General features: G+C 48.4%; 1 protein-coding gene across 5 annotated transcripts in view; it reads right to left on the reverse strand.

Moving 5' to 3' along the window:
• RBM19 (RNA binding motif protein 19) overlaps positions 1–26,362 on the reverse strand; it is a 142,585-nt gene that overhangs the window by 70,845 nt on the left and 45,378 nt on the right. For all 5 annotated transcript variants that reach the window (XM_063647120.1, XM_063647121.1, XM_054443794.2 and 2 more), the window contains exons 19-21: positions 25,951–26,030; positions 23,721–23,776; positions 20,307–20,423 (exon numbers count right to left, since the gene is read on the reverse strand). In XM_063647120.1, coding sequence (XP_063503190.1) covers positions 20,307–20,423; positions 23,721–23,776; positions 25,951–26,030 — 253 coding nt within the window. The remainder of the gene's footprint in view (positions 1–20,306; positions 20,424–23,720; positions 23,777–25,950; positions 26,031–26,362) is intronic.

The raw sequence follows: 26,362 nt of genomic DNA on the forward strand, positions 1-26,362 counted from the left end.
GTCTTAATTATCCTGGAAGCAGATGAGGAATCTACCTGCTTACAGAGCTGCATTTTCCTGAAAAGGGAATAATAAGCTACAAACCTGCTTCTCCAAATGAAGGTCTGGGCTAAGACTCAAAGCCTGTGCTATCTGAGAGCAGAGTCCAAGCGCTGGCCGAAGTGCTTTGCAGACAGTCAAGTGGGACACACCCTTGTGCAACGACACTAAGGCCACAACTGGGACAGCCACATGCTTGACCATTTTGATACTGGACAGGGGCTGTCCTTCACCTGAGCAAAGCCCTTCCCCAAGCCTGCTCTTCTGGCCAGAGGACAAGGCCCATCGCAGGGGACGTGGCACACCATGAGAACCACTTAGGCCAGCAGCCAGGGAACCTCACTCATCAAGGCTTCTGTGCAGTATGCAGAATGATAGTTGATATTTGCAAGGATGAAACAGGGCCCAGCAGGTCTTGAATCACCTTCTGGATCATCAAAGATTTCAATTACACTCCATCGAGTTCCCATGTTAAGTATATTTTATTATATTTGAATTCCCTGGAAAGTGGCCATCTATGGTATTGATGGTAACTCTCCATTAACCTGCAAGGTGGCCTGTCAGGAAGCCCAATGCCTCACCTTGGTTGGGCAGGAGGGAGCGTGTGTCAGTCCATGAGGGATGATGGGGCAGGGAAGGTGAGCTGCTGGGAGGGAAACAGTCAGGACCACCTCTCAACCACACAACATGCCCGGCTCCAAACCCACTCTCCTCATCTGTGAAATGGGCTGCCTGGCCTCCTGAGAGTGAAGGATACATGTGGCATTATGAAAGATGAGGACAGTTACATGGGTGAAATAGGCAAGATTGCCAGACACATGTCAGAGAGGGGAAGACGCCTAACAATACAGAAAACATGACATCATTTTCTCTAAATGGACACAACACTATCACATCCGTCACCTACAGGTTCACATATGCACACAATGCAAAGACAAAGATCTAGAAGGAGATTCGCAAATGAGTGGCATGAATTTCTCCAGGGAGGAGGGTGGCACAAGACTTGGGTGGCAGTGGATGAAAGGATATCTTGGCCTTAAATTTTTCTTTCAGCAAGGAAAACATATTCATGTTTTAATTGTGCAACTACATTTTTTAAAAAAGAAAAAATCCTATATATAGGATATATACTATATCTATATCTATTGCATTATATATAGAATATATACTATATCTATATATATGATTACATATAGGATTTATTTTATATATAGTATGTATATATATAGAAATCCAAGATATACATTTCGTTCTCTCTCAAATATACATGTACATATCTATGTATCTCTCTATACACATATCTATAGATATATATGCAGAGAGGAGAAAGGGAGAGAGAGCTCATGTGTGCTGGGTGTATGGTAGGCGTACAATAAAGGATGAACGATTATAATTAGGCTGTTTTTGAATGTCAAAGATGACCACATATTAGCATTTTTCTGTAATTTAACCTGTCAACTGTCAGCTAAAGGGTACCCCAATCCATGAGGTCGCTGGAGGTAGCCAGAATGAGGATGGACGTGAAAACAAAACAAAGCAAACCAAAGAGAAACATCCTGGGCCCTGGGTCCACCTATCTTCCCTGTAATGTGCTTTGTTCGCTTGCCCCTGAGCAGGGAAAACCAGGCGAATTCTCCGGAATGCAGCCGCCCCATCACCTGCGGTGCTTAGAGCTCCGGGGAATTTCTGGGCTCGGGGGCGTGTCCGCCTTAAAGGTTCAGGCCCAGGCTGTCCCCACAGGCTCCGCCCCCCATGGGAGGAGCCACACCCTGGCTCCAACCTGGAGGACCAGCTCTTGCCAGGAACACTGGGAGGCACAGACATTACAGTGAAGAAAATTAATTTTCTTCTGAGACTTTTATGTTTTGGATGCTCTTGTGACACCCCTTTGAGATGGCTGCAGGCAGGCTGGGTTTTTTTTCCAAAATCTGGGCTGAGAAATCAATGTTCTGAAATGCATTTTACAAGAGAACAGAGGTGAGGAGAGGGAAGGCGGGAGGAACAGCGAATAACCCTGGATACCAATCTCAGCGCCTCCAAGACGATGGTGAAATGTATGAAGAGTCGAAACAAAATGGAGTCTTGAGGCCAGCACAGCCTTTCCGGCTCTACTACAACAAAAGAACCTCTCCTACTTATTGAGTGCTGATTTTGCACCAAACACTAGGCTGCAGGATCTTTTCATGGCACTCCTAGGCCAAAAGAAATACCTAACGGTTTGTTTATTAAGTAGTTAGGGCTAAACAACTTGATAGTAGCAGTTTACACCATCTCTGACAGATGTGGCTGTTTTTCCTCAGAAATCTGAAATAGCCCACAGGGAAGCTGTCAGTTCACTGTGGCACCCTGAGGTGCCTTGGCACACAGTTTGGGAACCCTTTGGGCCAATGGCTTTACTTGTTACTTTACTGAGCCCTCCCAATAGACCCGGCAAGTATTTATTATGATCTCCCTTTTATAGATGCAGATACTGACAGTCAGTGTTTATTTTTTTATTTTTTTGAGATAGAGTCTCGCTCTGTCGCCCAGGCTGGAGTGCACTGGTGTGATCTCAGCTCACTGCAACCTTTGCTTCCTGGGTTCAAGCGATTCTCCTGCCTCAGCCTCCCAAGTAGCTGGGATTACAGGCGCCCACCACCACACCCAGCTAAGTTTTGTATTTTTAGTAGAGATGGGGTTTTACCCCGTTGGCCAGGCTGGTCTCAACCTCCTAACCTCAAATAATCCACCTACTTTGGCCTCCCAAAGCACTGGGATTACAGGTGTGAGTCATGGCACCTGGCCCCGAGTGTTTAAATGACTCGTCCAAGTGTGACAGCTGAAGGAGATAAGATTCAAACACCAATCTAGCCAGGTGTGGTGGCTCGCACTTACAATCCCGGCTACTCAGGAGGCTGAGGTGGGAGGATCACTTGAGGCCAGGAGTTCAAGACTGGCCTGGGCAATATAGCAAGACTCTGTCTCTTAAAAACAAACAGAAACACCAATCTGATAGACTTTCAGGGTGGCTACGTTTGGTCGTGCAGGTTGAATACTGCACAATCCTAGAGGCCGCCACTCCTGCAGATTATAGTACTGACCATCTGAATCACTATGCTAGCAGTTGAGGCTTGACTGTGCACAAAGCCTCCAGCTGTAGTAGCCGTTCTCTCTTCACTGAGCAACCTCTTGCTTTGACTTCTATGATTACCTGATCGGAGCCTCTGGCCACATCCCATTCCCAGGTAAACAGACTCATAGGACATGCCAAGGAGCACCAGAAGCTTCATTTAACCTTGGTGGCCAAGTAGCAAAATGACTAACTCCAATAGGTAAATTGCATCAAAACCAGCAGCATTTCAACCACAGGTGGGCTTGGCTGGGAAAAAGATCTACAGGTCTAAGTGAACCTCACAGGTATCCTGGAACCTGAAATTTGGACTAAAGTAAGAGTCCATTTAATGGAACAGTTTCTCTAATTAGGGTCTGCTGCCTCTTAGATACATTTGGGCATATATACCTGTGCATGTGTGTTGAGGGTGGGGTGGGGATGGAGAGGATTTGCTCTTTTTGTAGGACAATTTCAGATTTTTCTGTTTTTATTTAGACAGTCTAATTTTTAATATGTGTACATACATGTGTATCATGATAGAACCATGAAGAGATTTCAGTGCCTGTACTGGACTTCAGGGATGGGCAAGTGACGTCCTACAGACACAGACATGACGCCTTTGGACACTAGAGTGTTCAGATCATGTCTCTGCACCTAACCAACTGGCAACAAGAGATCAATTCACTGGGATGAACAATGAAACATTTTTCTGTTCCCAATTCCAAGAGTAATTGGTTATCCATTCATTCATAATTTCAATAACACTACAATGCTAACTTTTATTTTTAAGTGATCAGGATAGAACCAATAGGCACCGCTGCATGAAAAGGGGTGTTTGATGACAGGCAAGACTCAGAGAAGCAAGAGGTCTAATCGTGCTGAACCAGCAAATGAAGCCTTCAATTCGGTATTCTCATCCTGCACAAGCACTTACTTATGCAAACAGGCATTCTCTGCATTAGTATTACTGACGTAAAAGAACCAAAACAGATTATAGATCTGGACCTGAGGCTACATCTTTCTAATATTAAAAACCCATGTTCTGAATTTAGATTCTGCAAAACGACATCATCCATCACGCTAAAATAATGTTGTTAATTTGAATTTTATTGATTTTAAATTTTGTTTGTATTTAACGTGAAATTGTGTTTTGGTTTTATACTCCTAAAAGAACCATAAGCATGAGTTGTCAATTTCTTCTGAGTTTTATATTTGTACATAGTTAAATAACATAATAATAAAAATATTTACATTATCACCATGGGGAAGGACTGTGAAATTTTATTTTACTTTAAAAGGACTCTTTATACCTTGCTCAAGTTTGAGAAACACTGTGATGGCCCAAGATTGCATGCGATGTTACTTTAGGAATGAAACTCAGAGACCATCACGTCGTTGGGAATTCCCGTACTTCAGTTTCCTTGGGGAGGATCAGGAAGGTTAGGTGACTTTCCTAAGAGCACACAGCTAGTTAGCAGCAGGGCTGGGAGTCATAGCCTAGTCTCCTGGCTCCTTACACAGCCCAAGTGTATTACAGAAGTCGGAGGCAGGAGCCACAATAGAGATGACAGCAATCCTAAGCAAGGAGTGATACCAGGTGCTTTACCAGCCTCACTGACCTTGTATCTTACAGCAAACCAGACACAGCTGTTAATCCTACCATTTTACAGAGACAGGTACTGAGTCCCAGAGAACTCATCAGACCAAGTTGCTAAGTCAAGACAAAACAGCATGCACAATCCGGGCCTCTACCCTGAGGGTTTTAATGGGGTAAGCCTTGTATCCACCTCCCTCTAAGCCAAGACGGTTCCTTCCCTTTCTGGAGTTCATGGTTGTGTCTGTAACCTAGCACCTGGAGCAGTCCCTGCCTCATTAGTGATGCTTAGTAAATATTTGCTAAACCGACAAGTTATTTCTTAACTAAAAAGCAGTGTTTGAGACCTCCCTTTTCCGTGGAAAGCTCTGCGATGCGTGAGGGGAGAGAAGCTGTTCCTAAAGAGAAGTCCCCCAAGCTGTCTGGGGCTCCCTGCTGCCTTTCAGCACCCAGAATGCTGGGAGACATGGCGCACAATTATCAGCTCCAACAATGAGCCGACGGCGGCCCTCTGAGCAAGCCCAGACAAAGCACAGAGACCTTGCAGCTGAAAAGGCTCTGAATGCAGACAGGGGAGGTGTGAAAGCAAGGTTAGAGTGAGCTGCCGCGGCTGCTTGGGGCAAGAGGGGAGGAATGAGGGCGCACAATGCCACCCTTCCCCCGGCACAGGCACGCTCTCCCTGGGGCACCCCGTTCCACTGTCTGAGCTTTTGTCGCCCACTCTGGAACCAGTCTAGGCGTGCAGTGAGGGAAAACGCCAGCTGCAGCGGAAGCCCGAGCCTGCGAAATCTCAAAGGAAGGACGAAAACAACGGCAAAAAAACCCTTCTCAGCGCTCAGGGTTAATTATTTATTTTTTTAAGGAGGCAAACTAAGGAGGCTTCCACGTGGCGGTGGTTTGGGATTGCTCGACCAGTTAGTCTGGCAGATGGAAACAGCCTCATGGCAGATAAATGACATACTCTTAGGCAAGTACGTGCAGCTGTTGACTTATCAAAGACGCTGCCCCACGTCTGTGGCAGACATCACTAATCAATTTCGGTGCCATTTTCCAAGGAGCCCAAACAGTCTCAATCCTCCCGCACAGGGTTCCAGGTAGCCATGACCAATGGGTTTGTGTTGGCTTGGAAATGGCAGGCCTATCCCAAACCTTTCATGGAATCATTCAACAAATGAGGCCCGGAGAGGTCATGTAATCACCGGAGGTCAAGCAGCAGGGCCCAGGTCAGAATTCAGGTCTCCTGACTCCCTGGCTAGTGTTTTTTTTCACTTGGAAAATCACACTGGCTCCTTTCCAAGCTGACAGCCAACTCCTGATGAAGGAGGAGGAAGGACAGCATGAAGACAAGAACTCAGCTAACCCGAGTATGTCCTCTGAGCAAGTGGCACTTCTCTTGGCTTGAGCAGCAGTAACTTTTACAGCCTCTGATCATCCTCTGGACATATTGGTAGGATGATTAAAAAGGAGAAAAGAGTCTGCAAAGCCAGCTTCTCCAATGAAGAAGGTATCACTCAGTAAACATCCCTCCCAAACTCCTTGGGGCTGCATTCCCAGAGATCTTAAATGGGGCAGTGCATGTTCTGAGAAACATCGCTTTGTGCACATCCTGCAATATGGAGAATCTGGAGAGACACAGATAGATAGGAGCCTAAGAAAGTTCTGCACTGGTTTCTTTGCTTTCTGAAAAGGGTCTAGAAAGATCCCCAGTGTTTCCTCACACTGCAAACTGAAGCTTAATATTTTCTACATTCTTTATAGTACAAGGTTCATGTATGAACCTACTAAATAAAAATAGATCCTAGATAAAATGTACTTACTAGGTCAGCCTTTTGATTTCCCTAGGTACAGTTAGCCTAGATTTAAGTAATAAACTGTATAAATTGTCTATATGGAGTATAAAAGTTGGGATAATTTCTCTTCCCCCACTTATCCCCCCTATCTGTTGACTCTGTGGCAGCTGAATATTAGTTTCCTTCTGACCAAGGAACCACCACCTGCAGGTGACCCTAAAGCCTAGAGGATTCTACCTTCTTTGACCCCATAAAAGACTACTGCTGGCATACTTTGGTGAGGAAGTTTCAAATAGAGAGTAAGCCTGGCCTCTCACTCCATCAGGAATTCCTTCTTTTATTCATTCATTCATTCATTCATTCATTCGATACAGAGTCTTGCTCTGTCACCCAGGCTGGAGTGCAGTGGCATAATCTTGGCTTACTGCAACCTGCACCTCCTGGGTTCAAGTGATTCTCCCACCTCAGCCTCCCGAGTAGCTGGGATGACAGGCGCCTGCCACCACGCCTGGCTAATTTTTTTTCTATTTTTGGTAGAGACTGGGTTTCACCATGTTGGCTACGCTGGTCTTGAACTCCTGACCTCAGGTGATCTGCCCGCCTCAGCTTCCCAAAGTGCTGGGATTACAGGCGTGAGCCACCATGCCCAGCCCCAGGAATTCCTTCTTAAGCATCCTTAACAAACAGTTAACCTTGACATCACTTGCTTACCCCTGATGATGGGCAACTCATTACTGCAGGAAATGGCCTTTTTCTAATGCTTTATAGTTTGGGATATTCACTTTTAAAAAACCTTTGAATTTTGAGATAATTATAGATCTATATGCAGTTGTAAGAAAGAATCAAAGAGATCTTATATGCCCTTCACCCAGTTTTCCTCAATGGTGACATCTGGCAAAACTACAGCACAATATCATCATCAGAAAATCAACATTAATAATTGACCTTATTCAGATTTCACTAGTTTTATATGCAGTCATTTGCATATATGTATTGAGTTCCATGAAATCTTACGAGTAGTTATGAGTGTCCACCACAATGAAAACACAGAATGGTTTTATCACAAGGACCCCCTAAGCTACCTTTTGATAGACACAGCCACCTCCCTCCCTCCTGCCTCCCACTCATCTAATTTTGTCATTTCAAGAACATTATAGAGCTGTGTGTGGTGGCTGATACCTGTAATCCCAGCACTTTGGGAGGCTGACACAGGAGGATTACTTGGGCTCAGTTCAAGGCCAGCCTGGGCAACATAGCAAGCCCTGTCTCTACAAAAAAATTGAAAAATTAGCTGGGCGTGGTAGCACGTGCCTGTAATCTCAGCTACTCAGGAGGATGGGGCAGGAGGATCCCTTGAGCCCAGGAGTTTGAGGCTCCAGTGAGCAATGATTACACTACTGCACTTTAGCCTGGACAACAGAATGAGACCATCTCAACAACAAAAAAAAAAAAAAAAAAAAAAGACAATGTTATATAAATGGAATCACACAGTATGTCATCTTTTCGGGATTATCTTTTTCTACTTAGTATAAATCTCTGGAGATTTAGCCACGTTGTTTTGTGAATCAATAGTTTGTCCCTTTTTTACTGCTGAGCAGGATCCCATGCCTTGAACATACCAGTTTGTTTAGCCATTTTCCTACTGAAAGACATTTGGGTTGTTTCCAAGTTTTGGCTATTTATGCATAAAGGTATTATGAACATTCATGTATAGATTTCTTTTATCGGGGGGGTAGCAGCTTTATTGAGATATAATTCACATCTTATACAGTTCACTCATTTAAAGTGCATAACTCGATGGTTTTTGCCACATTTACAGAGCTGCGCAACCCTTGCCACAGCCAATTTTAGAAGATTTCCATTACCTCACACGGAAGTCCTGTACCCTTTACCCAGTAACTCCCAATCTACCTTCCCCTTCCCTAAGCAACTGTGAATCTACTTTCAGTCTCTACGGATGTGCCTAGTCATCCCTCGGTATCCACAGGGGTTGGGTTCCAGGACCCTCATGGGTACCAAAATCCAAGGACGCTCAAGTCCCTTCTGCATTATTTTCGATCTGTGGTTGGTGGAATCTGTGGGTGCAGAATCTGTGGATGTGGAACCCACAGATATGGAATCATAGGATACGTGGCCTTTCGTGTCTGGCTTCTCTCACTCAGCATCATGTTTTCAAGTCCACGTTATCAGTAGTCCATTCCTATTTATGGCCGAATAACATTCTATTGTATGAATACACCCCATTTTGTTTATCCACTCATCAGCTGACGGACATGCGAATCTGTTTTTGTGTGAACATGAGTTGTCATTTCTCTGTTGTTGATGTCCAAGAGTGCAATCACTGGGTCATAGAGAAAGTGCACGTTTTACTTTGTAAGAAACTGCTCACATTCGGAATTTCCCAGAGCGGCTGTACCATTTTTGGCTCCCACAAGTAATGCGTAAATAATTCAGTTTCTCTGCATCATTGTCAGCATTTTGTGTCACCACTATTTTTTATTTTAGCCATCCTGACGGCTAAATGAATATACATGTATATTCATTTGTTTGTACCCTCAGCAGAAATCTGATTTTCGGTAACGTTTGCTGTGAGTCGGAGCCCTGAATATTCCTCTTGGGCATTCCTTTTGTAGGCTGGCCAACCCTAGATCTTCTATCTTGATATAATCTGGGTAGTTCCTGTCTCTCCCTCCTAAAACAAGAGGATATACTTACTCATTTTACCCATTAAAAGACAGATTTAAGACGTAGTCATGCCATAGAGGAGTTGAGACCTCTGGGATCTGGACCATGGGATTCTGTTGAGCTACATCCCATATTTGGTTAATGTGAACCCTGGAGTCCACTAAGAACTCAAGATCTTTTTTTTGAAATAAAAAGGTATGAGGCAAGGACTCCTACATTGTCTTGGGGCCATTCCCTTAGTGGAACTGATTCCATGGCATTTTGTAGTCACTGCCTGGTAGCCATGCTTGTCTTGCAGGTGGCTCATCACTTCCTTAGACTGTGGTTATTCTGAGGGTAGGAGGGGGCTCTTTGAAACTGGTAGAGCGCTGAGCTGTCAAGAAGCACGCGGTATTTGTGGACTGCCCTTGATAAGCATAGTGGACAGTAAAACCTCAGAGGTGATGCTTGCTGAAGATAGGCATGTTGTAAGGGCTCAGCAGATATGTGCTGAATGGGCACATGAAAGAGTTAAAAAAAACTCTTTCCCTTGAATTCACAATAGGAAAGACAGCACAGGAAGAGTATCCATGAGTGCAAATACGGCTTCGCCACTTGTGCAGGGTTTTATAGCTGGGAAGCCATCTGACTTGTGCACTTCAGTTCCCCAGGCTTCTTGGCGGGGGAATGAATGAAATCCTGAGCACAAAAGCACTTCAGGCCCCGGCAGGGCCCTTGGGTAAGGTGCTGTGCAGACATCGGGAGGTATCGTCAATGGTGCCTCGCTCACATAGGCAGAGAATGCGGCGGCAAGAACTATCAATACTCAAACGCTGGTGCTGAGGCTGACATGCATGGATCCCGACAGGAATGCTCACAGAAGCCCCCAAACACACAGACACACAGCCAGATGAGTTGAGGCACACAACCTTGGCATCACGACTGTGGCCAGTGGTTATTTGTGCTGTATGACAGGTGAGGAGAGGATGTGTGTGTGTGGAGTGGGGCTGTGAGGGACACACATTCTGCCAAGATGGCAGCTTTCTCAGACTTTCCTGTCCCCAAATGTGGCCAATCATCCAGCTAGCTGCTTAGGACCTAAATATAGGCGTCATCTGCGATCCCTCTCTCTGCCACAGCTCTCACCAAAGCCACCATCAAACATATTCCCAAACTGACCTGGCATCCCACTTCCACGGCCAACGCCTGGTCCAAGCCACAGTCAGCTCTGGCCCAGGTGAAGCAAAAACCCCCTCTTGGGTCTCCTCACACCTGCTAGTCCCCCTGAGAGACTTTTCTCCTTACAAGATCTTTTACAAATGTAAGTCAAGAAAGCCCAAAGACCTGAAGTGCTAACGGCCAACCCCAGCCAGGCAATCATGAGAAAGAACAAAGCCACTGGATAGCAAGTCTATTACAAAGCCTTGGTAATTAACACAGGTTGGTATTGGCACGGGGGCAGACAAATAGACCCAGGGAGCAGATTAGAGTCAGAAGCAGACCCTCACAAACAGTCACCTGATTTATGACAAAATCAATGCTGCAGAGGGAGGGGAAAGAATGGTCTTTGCAATAAATGATATTGGGCCAACTGAATATCCAAGTGGTAAAAAAATGCTCCTTGGTCTGTACCTCACGCCATACGCAAAAATCAATGCCAGATGGATTGCATACCTTGATGTGAAGGGTCAAAGAGAAGCCTTTCCTTTTAGAGAAAAATATAGGTGGCCACCTTCATGAGCTCAGAGGAGGCAAGGATCTCTTAGCAGACACAAAAAGTTATAACCAGGAAGGAGAAAAAATGACAGTGACAATATCTAAGTGAAGAGCCTCTGTTCATCAAAGGATACCACCGAGAAGGTGAAAGCAACCCACAGAATGGGAGACACTGCAATCACACAGTCCAGAATACAGAAAGTTAAATAAAAAGTAATTAGAAAATTGAAAAGAAAAGTAAATTTAAAAATCATACGAGCCAGTTTTTAAAAAGTGGGCAAAAGACTTGAACAGACATCCCACAAGAGACAATAGATATCCAAATGGCTCATAAACATATGAGAAAATATTTGACTTCCTGAACTATCAGGGAAGCACACATTAGAACCATAATACGGTAATACCACTGTAGCCATTATCCACCTACCAGAATGGCTAAGGAAAAGACAGACAACACCAAGTGTGGATGAGGATGAGGGGCACCAGAACACCATAAACTGACCATGGAAGGAAGCGCAAACTGATACAACCACTTTGGAAACCTGCCTGGAAATAAATATCTACTAAAGCTAAAATATGCATACCCTGTGAGCCAGCAATTCCATACCTACACATACACTCTACAGGGACGCATGCATGTGGATGCCGAAGAAATGCTCACAGGAGCAGTATTTGAAATAGCCCAAACCCTGCCAACTACCCAAATGCTCATTGGTAAAGTGGGTAAGTATATTGCAACATATTCACACAATAGAATTCTAGATGGTCACAACAAGGAACGGATTACAACTGCAACGTAACAAGTGCGGATCTCAGAAATAGAATGATGAGCAAAGAAGCCAGACACGAATGAGAATATATGTTCCAGTTCCATTCACAGAAAGTACAAAAACAGGCAACACTAATACATGTTTTTCGAAGTTAAGAGAGTGGCTGCTGTTGGTGGGGGGCAGGTAGTGACTGGCAGCAGGCGCTGGGCAGGGGCTAGCTGGAAATGCTCTGCCTCTTGAGCCAGGTGCTGGTTACACAGTGGTGCTGAATTTCTGACCACCTGCCATACTGTCCGCTTAGGATCTGTGCACTTTTCTGCACGCATGCTAGCTGGCAATCACACGGGGCAAAGCTGGTCCTGCCTTGTCGGGGCTCGGCATTTACTGTCTCTGGATCTGCACGTGCTCACTCCTTCACAACCCATGTCTCCATGCAAATGTCCCCTGCTTGGAGGAGCCTTACCTAACTGCCCAATCTAAGATTCCCTGTACTGGGTGTCTCCCAAATGACGTCTACTTGAAGCCCGTAATGTGACCTTACTTAGAAATAGGACCTCTGCAGATGTGATCAAGGTCAGATGGGGTCATATGGATTAGTGCGGGTCCTCGATGCAATGCCTGGTGTCCTTATCAGGGGAAGACACAGAAGGAAGAACACCAGAGACGACAGAGGCAGAGACGGGACTGACACAGCCCCATGCCAAGCAATAGCAGGGATTGGCAGCAGCTGCCAGGAGCGGGAGGAGGCGAGGAAGGATCCCCCCTGCAGCCTTTGGAGGCAGCACGGCCCTGCCCACACCTTGAAGTGGGACTTCTGGCTCCTGGGACTGTGAGAACACATGTCTGCTGTTTTAAGACCCCCATTTGTGGCATGTTGTCAGGGCAGCCACAGAAACCGGTACTGGTCTCGTTCTCATCCCTCCTACCTCTTGCTTTAACTGTCTTCAGAGTGCTCACGCCACCATGTCACAGAGTTTATTTGTTCATTTGTTTACTGCCCCTACTGCCAACCACCATTAGAACATAAGAGCCACGAGGGCAGGAACTTTGCCTTATTCACAGCCACCTTCCCAGTGCCGAGCAATGCACCTGGTACAGAGAGAGGCTCCATCAACGCCAGAGGAATGCCAGGGGAATAACTCTGCGTCTCCCGTGGTGCAGAGGAGACAGGAGGCGCCCCGTGCACACTGAAGGAATGAAAGCACGCATTCATTCCATCCTTTCAAACCCAGCAAAGTAGGAAGAGTGGGAATATCCTGATAGGAAAACAGGGCAGAGTGGGGAAATGACCCGGTCCTCGCGGCCAGTCCTCCGAGGGGGTCAACAGGACTTAGCTTTATTTGTAACCGCTGTATGTTTTATAAGGGGAGGAAAAAAATACCTTATTTGTGTAACTGAAACTAGAAGGCCACAAACCCCGTTCTCTGACTTCAGGTTCCCAGTGCTCTGTGAGGACGTGCCACATCCCCACTTAGGCCTTGTATTTAACTGAGTCCAGGGGTTGGCAAACTTTTCCCAGCCAGGGCCAGAGCATCGATATTTGGAAATACCTCATCAAGGCAGGATGAGGTCATATGGATGAAGTTGCAAGCTCTTAACTCTGCTGCGGAAGCCCCAAAGCACCAGGCAATAATGAGCAAGCATAGCTGGAGTTGGTCAGTGGCTGTGATGCCCCCTGACCTAGGGCCTCTCTGGGGAGGTGGATTTGGGAGGAGACGACCTGTGCAGAGGAGAGACACCTGGGGTCAGCCTCATCCTCTTCACCCATCCCTTTGAGAACTTGGCTAAGGGTTTTCTCCCACCCCACACACCTCACTCAAGCCATCCTGCCTGGCTGGCTCTCAGGAGCTGCTTGAGCCTGATTTTTGCAGAGTTTCTTCAGGGAAAGCCTGGAGAATGGGAAGTCCTCCCCTATCCTGCTCTGTGTCTCTGCCCTAGCAGATTAAAGGGCTCAAAGGGCTTGAAGCTTTTGGAAAAGTACTGCTGACACCCAGGAGTCAATCGGGCAGTGACCCCATGCCTGCGTGGGGGAGACAAGGGAGGTGTGTGTGGGGAACATGGGCGAGCAAGCTGTTCTCGGCCCTCCCTCCACCGTCACGGCCACTGCAAGAGGAAATGAGAAGGCCAGGAGGCCAGGGACGGACAGACGCTGCCCATAAAGCAGGCACAACAGGTGTGGGGGGGACAGGAGATGCAAGCCATGTAATTAAGATCTCCAGACACCTGTTGTGAACTCTCGCCCATTCACACCCTAGCAGGTGGTTCACACCTCGAGGAAGAAAATAGCAAAAAAAAAAAAAAAAAACAAACAAAGATGCTGAGATAAAAGGAGAAAAGTAGCTCTCCATCTGCCAGCCTGCAATTGCTGCCTGCTCTCACCAGACATCCCTGACCCATGGCAGGAGTTCCAGGGCGATAAGTGAAGCTCTGGAGAGAGAGCTGGTTGTGCTGCCTCAGAGCTGTGTGACCTCGGGCAGACTCCTGAACCTCTCTGTGCCTTACACTTCGCGTTTCTACCAGGATTGTACAGAGAAAGGCTTCACACAGTGGGTACGCACTCCACAAACATTATCACAGCACCAGCTATGTAGCAGGCACCTGTGGACATGACAGTGAGCCAGTCAGACTGTCCCAGCTTATATTCGGGGGTTGGGGATCAGTACACTAAGCAACCACATGGAGCAGTTCCAAGGGAAGCTGAGGCAGCTGGGGTGCAATGGTAACGGGACTGCAGGACCACAGGACAGGTTGAGCTACCCTGGCCAGGGGTCAGGAGTTAGTCAGTGGAAGAGTGTGCTGGAGTGTGCTGAAGGCCTCATTTTATTCTATTTTTTTAGAGAGAAGGTCTCACTCTGCTGCACAGGCTGGAGTGCAGTGGCCCGATTATAGCTCACTGCAAACTCAGACTCCCAGACTCAAACAATTTTCCTGCCTCAGCCTCCTGAGTAACTGGGACTACAGGAGTGCCACACAGTTCAGCTAATTTTTGTAATTTGTTGTAGAGATGGGGTCTTGCTATGTTGTCCAGCATAGTCTCGAATTCCTAGCTTCAAAGGATCCCCCTGCTTTGGCCTCCCAAAGTGCGGGAACAGACTTTTAGCATTTGCTACCCTGGTGATGGACATGCGGGCGATTTTCTCTCAGGGGCCACGCTCAAGGAAAAGCTAACTGACCAAAACCCCAACCAAGAAGTTAACTCTCTTACAAATGTCCACCTGACTCCAATGGCTGGAAGGCAATGTGAACCACCTGTCGGTAAAAAGGAAGGGAGGGAGCGGTGAAGGAAGAAAGCGAAATCGGGTCTTGACTGAACCTGTGGATGCCAGCTTCCCACAGAGAAGACAGCGGAAGCTCACAGGTGGAAAGTGAGCCGGGGGACTCTGGAGTACTGTGTATGGACAGGCTAAGCGTGAGCTGCCCAAGCCTTCCTTCTCACCTCCAGACCCACTTGACTCTGTCTTCCTAAACCTAACCCCAAACAGTGTTCCTGACGTGGCAGACCACCAGAAGGAAACACAGTAATAACAGCTACGCTGGCTGGGAGCTTTTCATGAGCCCGGCACTACGCTAGGCGTCTCACATACTTGACTCATCTTTTATCACCCAGCTGTCAGGCAGGGTCTTTTCATCCCCATTTTACAGATGAGGAAAACTGAGGCCCGGAGAGCTAACATGACATAGCACAGGAAGGGGGAGAAGTGCATTGAACCCACAGATTTATCGCCAGAACTGACTCTTCACCATGACTTGACCTGGCCTAGACTTCAGAGCTGCCTAGACATTCCCAAGCCATCCTCAGAGAGGCAGGTCTGAAACGCGCTCCTTAGCAGTAATCCACAGAGGGCCTTAGTGATGATCATGACAGTGACAGACAAGCTCCCATAAACGCCTCCCTCCTTTGGTCAGCCTGTCCACCCACCCTCTCCCTGAGCCTTTCACTGCCTGGGCAGGGAGGCAGGGGAGGCAGACACACTCTGTTCCCACCTTGCAGACGAGCAAACTAAGCCTGGCCAGTGGCCACTACACCCAGGCTCCAAACTTCCCGATTTTTCCACTGGTTCGCAGGCAGAACTGGCTATATAATTTGCAGGGCCTGGTGCAAAATAAAAATCCAGGACCCCTTGTTCAAACATTACTAAGAATTTCAAGATGGTGACAGCAGTGCATTTAACCAAGTGTGAGGCCGACACTGTTTGCAGAACCTCCTTCCTGGAAGATGGAGGGTACTGCCTGCCAGAACCCAGGTGGCTCAAACCAGGCTGCCCCATGGACTATGACAGAAATGGGCAAGCTGAGGGTCCATCTAGGAGTAGCACCGTTACTGTCTGTACCCTAGTTTCTTCATCTAGAAGGCAGGTTTAACAACAGTCTTATCATGTTGGGCTGCTGTGTGGACAAACTGATACAAAGACTGCATGGGACGTGGTTCACCCCATGTCCCATGCCTCCCGGATGCCTGTATTAGCCAGCTCTGTTTTTAACACCACTTCCAGCTTTTGAAATGGGGGCGGAAATAAGACCCTCTCCACCAAATGCTTGAGCTCTGTACACAGCTGCTGTGTATCAGCAGGAGAGCCCCAAGTGTAAGCTTCATTTGCATGTACACACTTAGGCCCGATCCAGGCCCTGAGCTGCCTCTCTACCCTGGGCACTTCCTGGTGGAGACAGGGAAAGAGGAAAATAAACAACATGGCAAAACACACATGTGCAACACACCTACTCTGGAGCAAACCCAGATGGGGTGGCGGGAAGCCCAGTCTCCACCTCCTTCCTTCCTTCTTTTAGATCCATACTAACCTAAGACTCTGGGCACCTGCTGGGTGAGCTGACCACTGGCCATTTCCGTCCTTGTTCGAGTGGTGGGGTGAGAAGTTTGTGTGTACATGCACACTTGCACAGGCTGGGACACCCCCATTTGTGTGTCTTCCACATTTCCTTTTCGGGGGTAAAGAGGGGCTGGCTCCGCTTGTCCCTCAAGGTCCTTCCTGACTCTCTGCCCCAGAACACAGATGAATGGGGCAGAAAGAGAGGATTACAGGATTACAGCCTTCCTTTGCAGGAAAAAAAAGCAAAAACAAAAACAAAAAAACAGGAAAACGCTGCCCAAGACCTTCAAGGCTTCAGCACTGTCGTTGTGGACCTGGGTTCTGCCTATAAAGTCAGATTCAAACCCTGGGTTCAGATCCTGGCTCCACTGGTTTGGTGCTGTTGAATACCACAGTCAACATTTATCAACTACCTGCTACCCTGCCAGGGCTGGATTAAGTGCCTCATTTGCACGATCTCATTTAATCCTTATAGTTCTTGAGGCCTCGGAGCAGGGTGGCGGCCTGAGGCATCTGATGACCCGATGGGTGGAATTTGGGCTCCGGAGCTGGTTTCTTCACTGAGAAACAGAGACATGAAACTACTTTACTGGGCCACGGTGATGAATGGGCCCTCAGAAACATGAGGCACTGCAGCGCACGGGGCCGGGGACATGAGAAAGAAATCAACACTCACACATACTACCATAGCATCATCACAATATTAGTGTATGTTATCACTAGTGTTGCTACCACTAGTTTATGTCAGGGGAAACTGAGGTCCAAAAAGAGAGCCACAGAGAAGACGAGAATCGCTGTCCGCAAATCCACTGCTGTGACTCTCTCTGAGTTTCCAAAAGCATAATCCTTGAGTCACCCTAGACAGCAATCCCACAGAAGCACGGAAATGCAGTGCCTCTTGATGCCTGTCTGGTTTAACCCAGGACTGGTTAGTTAAAGGGCTGGAGTGCGGTGCACTGAGGCCCGAGTGCAAGGCTGGTGGCCTCCGGGAAGGGCCCCAGGCACTGCTGCCTCGGGCTAGGAGGCTGCCTCCTCTCCCCTCCAGCAGGCGGGGTAGCTTGAGGCCCTGCCTGGAGAATGCCCTCCGGAGCCCTGCACTCTCACCTGCACACCTGTCCCACTGGCTGTCACTGTCAGTTTCCTCTCTGGTCCCCCACAGAGAGTCCTAAGTCTCTCCTGAAATGGCTACATGCCTTGTGCCTAGCACAGTGCCTGGTACAAATGACACACTTGCTGTCATTTAGTCCCACTGGAATGATCTGGAGGAAGACAGTTCCTTCTAGACCCCAGAGAACAGGCAGCAGAGAGGAGTGGCTCCAAGCCAGGGCTCTGGGTTAGGCTGACTTAGATCCAAATCCCCGTTCAGCGGCATGGTCCCAGGCAGGACACTCCATCTCCCTAGTTTCCATCTCCAGTTTCTGTCTCGGTGCAAAAGGGATGACAGCATCCATCCCTCGCAGGGCTGCTGTGAGGCTTAAAGGAGGTGATTCTGCACGGGAAGGCATTCAAGCTCAGAGCCCTGCACACAGCAAGCGTGTAATAAAACGGAGTTGTGATTTTTACTACACCTGGTAGAAGAAACCCATAGAACCTGCCTGGCCAAAGGGACCAGCTTGGTTCCCCGAAACCCTGAAACCTCCCCCTGGCTAATAACCTTTATCGGCCAGTGGCTTTGTCTGAAATCCTGTCTGGGGCTTCCCTGGACAATCTCAAAGTCCCTGAGAAGGCTCACAGCGACCCCTGCTGTCTGCAACGAGGAACTGCCTTACATCCCCAGCCGGAGTGAACAATAGCGGGTACGGCCCTCCAAGAAGGGCTTACGTTTCCAGGGGTTTAAGAAAACTCTCATCAGAACAATGGCAAGGAGAAGAGCCACCACATGTAATTATGTTCAGTGGACACTAATTCCCTGTCTTCTAAAAATAAATATAATACATGAGATCAAACAAAATGCTCTCTCTTCCCTTGTGGTCTTTTGTTTCCCCGGATAAGTGTCATCCTAAATATACTGCAGAACCAAGTGAAACTGTCATTTCGGCGGGATATTATTTCCCGATCAACATGCGCTCTTCTTAGCAAGCCCGTTTTAATCTGGCAGTTCTTAAATTGGACTCCTTTTAAAAAGCAGAGCATGTTAAAACAAGCAGACATACTGAGAGGCTAAGGATATGTACCTTCCTGGAGGGACGACTGATCAACCGAGGTTTGGGGAAATGGGAAACATCCTCCCCAGGTCATGACCCCATCTCGCCAGGCTGTTCCTGCTGTGCAGGATACCCGGAGATCATAGCTAAGATCCTGCTTTCCAGATACAGGCAGGATTGGTCTCTGCCTCAGATCCCAGCTCACCACACACCACATCTGTTTATGAACTGAATGCTAGTGTATGATTTAGAACAAACAGAGGGGAAAAGGAGGACAAAGATATCTGAAGTTCCCCACATGACTTCTTATTCTTCAAACTACAGAGTGAGAGCAAAGAAGGTAGATGCCACACAAAGGTAATTCTTTCTCATCTCCAAAACACAAGGCTTATTTTGCATCCACGGATTACCTTGCAAGATGCTAACTGGCAACTCTAACAGACGCTTCACTCTCGGACCCTTGTGCAAGCATAGAGTGAACGAACGAGATCTAGTGTGTAGAATCCTAAATGTTCACCCACGCACAGGCCACAGTGCTGCAGGTCCCCCGAGCAGTCCTGGATCCCACCCAAGCCTCAACAATGTGTTTGGGTGAAGCTGACTTCATCTCCCGTTACACTCTGAGAGCTAGATGGTCTCTCGACCACCCTGCCCATGCCTGAGGGGGGCCTTGGCTTCAAGCATTCCCTTCTTAGGCCCATTGATATGAGGACGTTTCTTTCATTCAGGGCTTGGTGCTGGGTGGTGCCTACCTAATCTGAAAAGCCAAACACTGTAACATGGCAGCGTAGGGATCACCAACTAGGGGCCCTGGGGCAGGCCAGACTTGTTTTGTTTTTAAAAAGTGAATTAGTTGCTGATGAATTCTCCTTAAGAATCCACATGGCTGGTTTCTCTTTCAAAACATGAGAACTGGTCTTACGAAGCCTGAGTTCCTGTGTGGCATCCCAGTTGGATGACCAGAGAGAGGCCCGCCTGCTGCTCATTCCCTACCCAGCCCGCTGCCGTTACCGGCTGGGTCCCTGCGACAGCTGCGTTTTCCAGCCCTGTGCAAGCAGGTGCTGATGGACGGCTTTATGTGTACAGGTAATTCACCTTCGTTTCCATACAGCCATTTAGGCCACTGGTCCCCAACCCCGGCTGGACATTAGGATCCCCTGGGAAGCTTTTAGCAAAACACCGATGTCTGGACCCCACTGCTGAAAAATGGAATCCAACCCTCTGGGGGTGCAGCCTTGGCAAAGGTACATTTTAGCCATCTCCAGGTGGCTGGAATGTGTGGCTAAGGTGGAAAACCAGCACCTTAAACCAAAGGGGTGGCCTGGATGGAGGAAATTTCAAGCAGATCATGGGTAGGGCTGGGTTTTAGCCACTGGGGCCCCTGCCCCTCTTGCACGTTGTGGATGGGGACAGGGAAGCCTGCCTGCCCTTTCTCCATCTGCCTCTGAGAGGGGGAAGCCTGGCTGTTTTGACTTTTTTCCTGCACAATGCTCTGGGGAGCCACATCTGAGATTAAGGGAGACAAATCAAAAGCAGCCAAAAGATGACCTTTGAAAGACCACTGCGCCGGCCTGCAACGGAACCATCCAGGACCCAAAGGCCACCTTCCCTGAGACTCGGGCAGGCTCCCCGCCCACACGCCAGTCCCCTGGACTAAATGAGCGCTTCTCACCTGAAGAGCTCTCGGATCTCCCGGCTGTGGGCCTGGAAGGGGATGTTCCGCACCAGGATCTTGGAGGTGGTCTGCTTTCTGGGAACTTGTTTCTTTCGAGCCGATGTCACGGCTGGCCTGGAGGGTGGGGGGAGAGGGTCCAAGTTATTCGGGGCTTCAGCAGCTCCAGCAACATTGACTCCACTATGCCTCCATCAGAATATTCAGGTGATGGATTCAAGGAGTGTGTGTGGGGTGGGGGACCAACGTGAAAGGAGAGGAAGGCCGTCTCCCACCAGGTGATAGGACCCAAAACAGCTGCAGATGTCAGGGGGACACATCCGTGCTTGGGTGGCTGCTGCCCTTCATTTGAGAGACTCTGGGGCCACCAGGGACTTAAGGAGCCCCGCTAAGGGTGGGGCTGGTTTCTCACCAAACCCAATCTCCATTGTGTCTTTCTCTCCAGTTGCAAAGAAAGACCCTGGTTGGTTTCCAAAGGTCTTGTGACACTTCATCAATAACCCGAGGAGGAACATGCAGGGGCCTAACCATGGAGATGGACCAGGTGGCGAGCAAGGACACTCTCAGCCCAGGTTCAAGGCCATCCCCAATGCAGTGCTACCTGGCCTGTCCCCCTGCTCTCCCAGGGAAACCTCCCACTCCACCAAAACAGGGTAGGGAAGTGAGCAAGGCTGGGAGTTAACAAGCTGTGTGTGAATGCCAAATCCGACACTTAGGATCTGTCATCTTGGGCAAGTAACATGGCCGCTCTGGGCTTCCGTTTCCTCCACTGTAGAATGGGTGTAATGATAGGCCCACCTAATTTGATTGTTTGAAGATTTAATAAGCAGACTCAGCACTGGACCCAGAATGTGGTAAACATTCAATAAACAGCAGCTGTTATGTTAGGACTTACCTAACAACCATGTTAGGACTTACCTCCTTCAGGCCTGCTCCATGTCACCTCCTCACAGGCCTTCCCTGTCTCCATTAAAATGGCAACCCCCTCACCCACAGCCCCCAGCTTCATTTCTCTTCCTGGCACTGATCCCTGTGCTAGTACATTATACATTTAATCATGTTTCTTTTCTTTTTTTGTCTTGTCATTTTGGGGCTATGCTGTCTCATATGGCAGCCACCAGCCACATGTGGCTAGTTAAATCTAAATTAAAATGAAGCAAAACTAGGCTGGGCATGGTGGCTCACACCTGTAATCCCAACACTTTGGGAGGCTTAGGTGGATCACCTGAGGTCAGGAGTTCAAGACCAGCCTGGCCAACATAGTGAAACCCTGTCTCTACTGAAAATACAAAAATTAGCCAGGTGTGGTGGCAGGCGCCTGTGATCACAGTTACTTGGGAGGCTGAGGCACGAGAATTGCTTGAACCCAGGAGGCAGAGGTTGCAGTGAACCAAGATCACACCACTGCAGTCCAGCCTGGGTGACAGGGTGAGACTCTGTCTCAAAAAAATAGAAGCAGCAAAACTACAAATTCACTTCCTCGGTTGCTGGGGTATCAGGCTCCAAGATGGTGCCTAATGATTCCTGGCTCTTGGTGTTCATGCCCTGTGTAATCCCTTCCCATGCTGTATCAGGGCAGGTCTGGGTAAAGAGCAGGATACAGCAGAGGGATGGTGTGTGAATTCTAAGACTAGGTTGTAGAAGACATTGTGGCCTCCTTCTTCCCCATTCTTGGATCACTCACTCTGGAGAGACCCGCTGCCATGCCATGAGGACACTCAAGCGGTCCCAGAAAGAGATCCCCGAGGTGAGGAACTGAGGCCCCCTGCCAGCAGCCATGTGAGTGTGTCATCTTAATGACAGATCTACCAGCCCCAGCTGAGCCTTCAGATGACTGCTGCCCTAGCCGACATCCTGACTGTAACCTCATGAGAGACCCTGAGCCAGAATTCCCAGCTAAGCTGCTCCTGATTTCCTGACCCATGAAACTATGAGATAATGTTTTCTTTTCAGCCTTTAAGTTCTGGGATACTTTGTGATGCAGCAATAGATAGCTAAAACAGTTGCACTTGACTCATCTCAAGAGCTAAACAGCCATGTGTGGCAATTGGCTACCATCTTGGACAGAAGAGATGTGGAACATTTCCATCGCTGCAGAAGCTTCTATGGAACAGCACTGCCCTAGGGTGTAAACTCCCAAGGAAACACCAGCCCCAGTGCCTAGGAGGAGGATGTGGTACACAGTGGGCTTGCTGTAATTTTTTCTTGAGTGAAACAATGGTTCCATGAACCCTGGCTAGGAAGTGAGACCTTGCAAGGCTGAATTCAGGCTGGCTCTCTGGAGATAGGGTACTGGAAAGAAACCGCCGGCTCAGTGCTCATGGGCACTGCAAGTGCTGGACGCTTAACACACAACCTCTAGTTAGCACATTTCACTTCAGAGGCAAAGTCACCTATGCAAGGTCACAGAGCTCCTGGATTAGAAACTACAGGTGTGGGGCTCAAAGCCTGAGCTCCTTCTGTTATACTGGCAGCTCAGGAACCCCCATTAGACTTCTGAGGGCCCCTGTACCAAGCCTTCTTCCCTCCAAGGATGCTTAACATAGCACAGACCACAATGGGTGAAAAATACCAGAGCTGGCCCAAGCTGGACTCACAGGAAGCATTAACAACAAAGAAAGAAGGAAAAAGAAAGGTCAATTCGCTGGCAGCTAATTTGCCGGATGACCACAACAAATGACCAACTTGTTGAAAACTACCGAATAAATATCTGAAACCAGCTCTAGGGCTGTTAGAGGCAGTCGTTTTATCACCCGAGGCAAGTAGGTGATAATGACAATAACGGCTTACGCTGGGCACCTGTTATGTGCTGGACACTGTTGGAGGCACGTCGGGTGTAATAGCTCATTTAGATATACAAGCAGGTAGAAATGGAGGAGCAAAGATAAATCTCCAAACAATCCCCCCACTTCAGTATACTGGTCATTGGGCAAATTGGTCTGCCTCCATCTCTAACATCTACGGAATCTCTTTCACATTAACTGGAGGCCATCCTAGGCACTGTCATTCAGCTCTAAGAAAGCACGTCCCATAAAGCGGAACGTCTAGGTTTTACAGCTTCTTCTGGTTCATCCACAGCACCAGCAACCTCCAGCTCTTCCTTGGTTTATTATCCCAAGATGAGTGTTGTTTGCCTGTTTCTCCTGCACTTGTTCCTTTTCTTATTAAAAAAAAAAAAAACCCTGTGCATTAAACATCCACCCAAAGGACTAACACTGTCGTAGTTCATTGGGAAAACCGGGGTCGGAGTTGGTAAATGCTAACTTAATTAGGCATCTTAATTAGGAAGAGTCCTAAATGGTAAAGGGATAGGTGGAAAGGACATTTAAGGGTTGTGAGACAGCCTTCAGGGTGGCCGGCAAGCACAGGAAGCCCCAGCTCGTAGGAAAGGAAATGAGGACACTGAAGACTCACTTAGTGGCTCGTTCCGAGATCCTCACTTCCAGCTTGTGGCCGTCCACGATGTGACCCTAAGAGAGAAGACAACGTGGCTCATCTCTCTGTCCCGAGAAATACTCACCCGAATCCTTGCCCTTCACCAGAGCAGAGCCCTGGCTCGCAGATGGGAGCCTGACTGTTCCCTGGGGAGCAGGGCTAGCTGGTCTAGAGGACAGAGGATGGTTTTTCCCTGAAATGGCTCACACCGTGCCCAGGCAGCAGCTGGTGGTCAGAGACTCAGCCCTTGGACGCTCTCTTAAGCCACGGGTAGGCCTTGACCTAGATGTCATTCAAGGGACACGGAATTTTCCATTGTTTATAAGCATGTTCAGGCAAAGTAAGGCTCTTAGGTCTGGCTTGCAGAGAGTTGGGTTTAGTTTGTATGTTCCTGAAAAATATTCTAAATCCTAGTGGAGGTGCATCTAAAGCTAGGTTCTAACATTGGTCCCTCAAGGCAGAACTGGTGTATTAGCAAAATTACCCTTGAAAATCCCTTAAATCTCCCATAAAATACAGCACACAGAGCTTCGTAGGAACAATTCTTGGAGGCAATATTCACATATGCATGCACACAATGATGTCCAGAACATAATACGGTACATGTGCAAAGTGAAATTTCATAGAATCTTATATCACGTGAAAGAGTAACATGGACCACTGAACCTGCAGAGCCAATTTTAAGTTAAATGAGTACACAGCCCCTGACCAGGAAGGGCCTAGGATGTGGGGCATTATGAAGGGAACAGAGGATACCTTCTCAAGCTACTAACACCTACTGCATCTCCTTCACTTTAGCTGAAGGCCATCCTAGGCACCATGCATCATGATGCATCAGCTGCATCATCTAATGCAAAGCCACAAAGCTTCTGGATTAGAACTTAGGCCAGGCGCGGTGGCTCACGCCTGTAATCCCAGCACTTTGGGAGGCTGAGGTGGGTGGATCACGGGGTCAGGAGATCGAGACCATCCTGGCTAACACGGTGAAACTCCGTCTCTACTAAAAATACAAAAAATTAGCCGGCCATGGTGGCAGGCGCCTGTAGTCCCAGCTACTCTGGAAGCTGAGGCAGGAGAATGGCGTGAACCTGGGAGGTGGAGCTTGCAGTGAGCCGAGATCGAGCCACTGCACTCCAGCCTGGGTGACAGAGTGAGACTCCAACTCAAAAAAAAAAAAAAAAAAAAAAAAAAAGAACTTATAGGTGGTGCAAAATTTGCCCTTTGGAATGGTGCCAATCCCAGGCTGTTTTGCTCTCCACAGCCCTAGCTCCCCTCCTGCTAGAGGGTCTCAATCTGTCCTTGTACTTAGGATCTAGCAGGAAGGCATATCTCCCTTCTCTGTCTGAATAGGATATTGAGTCTCTGTCCAAACAGCTTTCGATTCAGCCCTGTTCTCCCCCGCTGGCCAAGCCTGGATGACTCAAGGGTCTCCTACCTGCCCCCTGCCCCCAGCCATTGTCCCCTCTCCACACCAGCAGCTGCAGAGGCTGGAGCAGAAGCCAGTGTGCTCACAGCCCCCTAATGGTCTCCCACTGCCTTTAGGCTGAGCAGTAAAATGGCCTAGAAGATCCTGCCCTGCACACCTCTCTCCTCATCCTGCACCCTGAACCGCCACCCCACGCCGCCCCTGCCACAGTGGCCTCTTAGCTTTTCAAATGTACTAAGCTCATTCCCACCTTACAGCCCCTGCCTCAGACCCTCTGCACATGGTCCCTCCTCCCCAGCTACCTCCCTCCCAGATCTCTGTGCAGCTGACTTCTGGCCAAGTAGGTGTGGGCTCAACTGTCACCTCCTTAGAGAGGCCTTCCCTGACCACACAGCCTAAGTGCCCCACCTCCACCCCCAACTCGCAGCTTTGTCTTCACGACCTGGTCCTGCATGTTTATTCAGAGGTCCATGGCCTGTCTATCCCACCAGAAAGAGGGGGCCACGTGAGCAACCTCTCCCAGGCCTAGCACCACCCCTGGCACACGTCAGGCCGTTGGTAATAGTGCTGTGGATCGAATGAATGAACTATGGTGACCGTGGAGTGTTGGGAAAGGTTCTTAATTTTTTCTTGGGCCACAGTCCCGTAGAGATCTGGGAAAAGCAATGGGCCCGGTCAAGCGTAGACTCCACACACATTCTCACTCAATTTCAGAGGGCTGAGGGGACCTCCCACTACCTGCCAAGTGTCTCCGTGGCCCTCAGCTGAGAATCTTCACTTTACCTGGAGCTGCTTGAGAGCTTTCTGGGCTTGCTCCGGCTTTCTGTATTCCACAAATCCAAACCCCATGGAAAGCAGCGCTCCTAAGAGACAGAGAAGTGGAAATCACACCAGTGGGTGAAGTGGAAGCACAAGGCCAAGTGCAAGGGCTGTGACGGGCCCCCAGACCTGCGCTGTATTTTCTCTTCTCTTCATACCCCCTTCATTCCCCCCAAAAATCTCAGCGCCTGTCTTGCTGTTTATTACTAGTCATCTTGACGAATCAGCCAACACAGTTAACATGGCTGCCACCTGAGGCCCATTTGACTATTAATTAACAGATGACTGACATGATAATTAACTTCATAATAGGATTCTGCTTTGGGAGGGAGACTGACCTAAGAGAGATGACCATCATGAAGGCAAGTGGCAAAAC

Source organism: Pongo pygmaeus, chromosome 10 (genome assembly GCF_028885625.2).
Source record: "Pongo pygmaeus isolate AG05252 chromosome 10, NHGRI_mPonPyg2-v2.0_pri, whole genome shotgun sequence".
Taxonomy (NCBI): domain Eukaryota; kingdom Metazoa; phylum Chordata; class Mammalia; order Primates; family Hominidae; genus Pongo; species Pongo pygmaeus.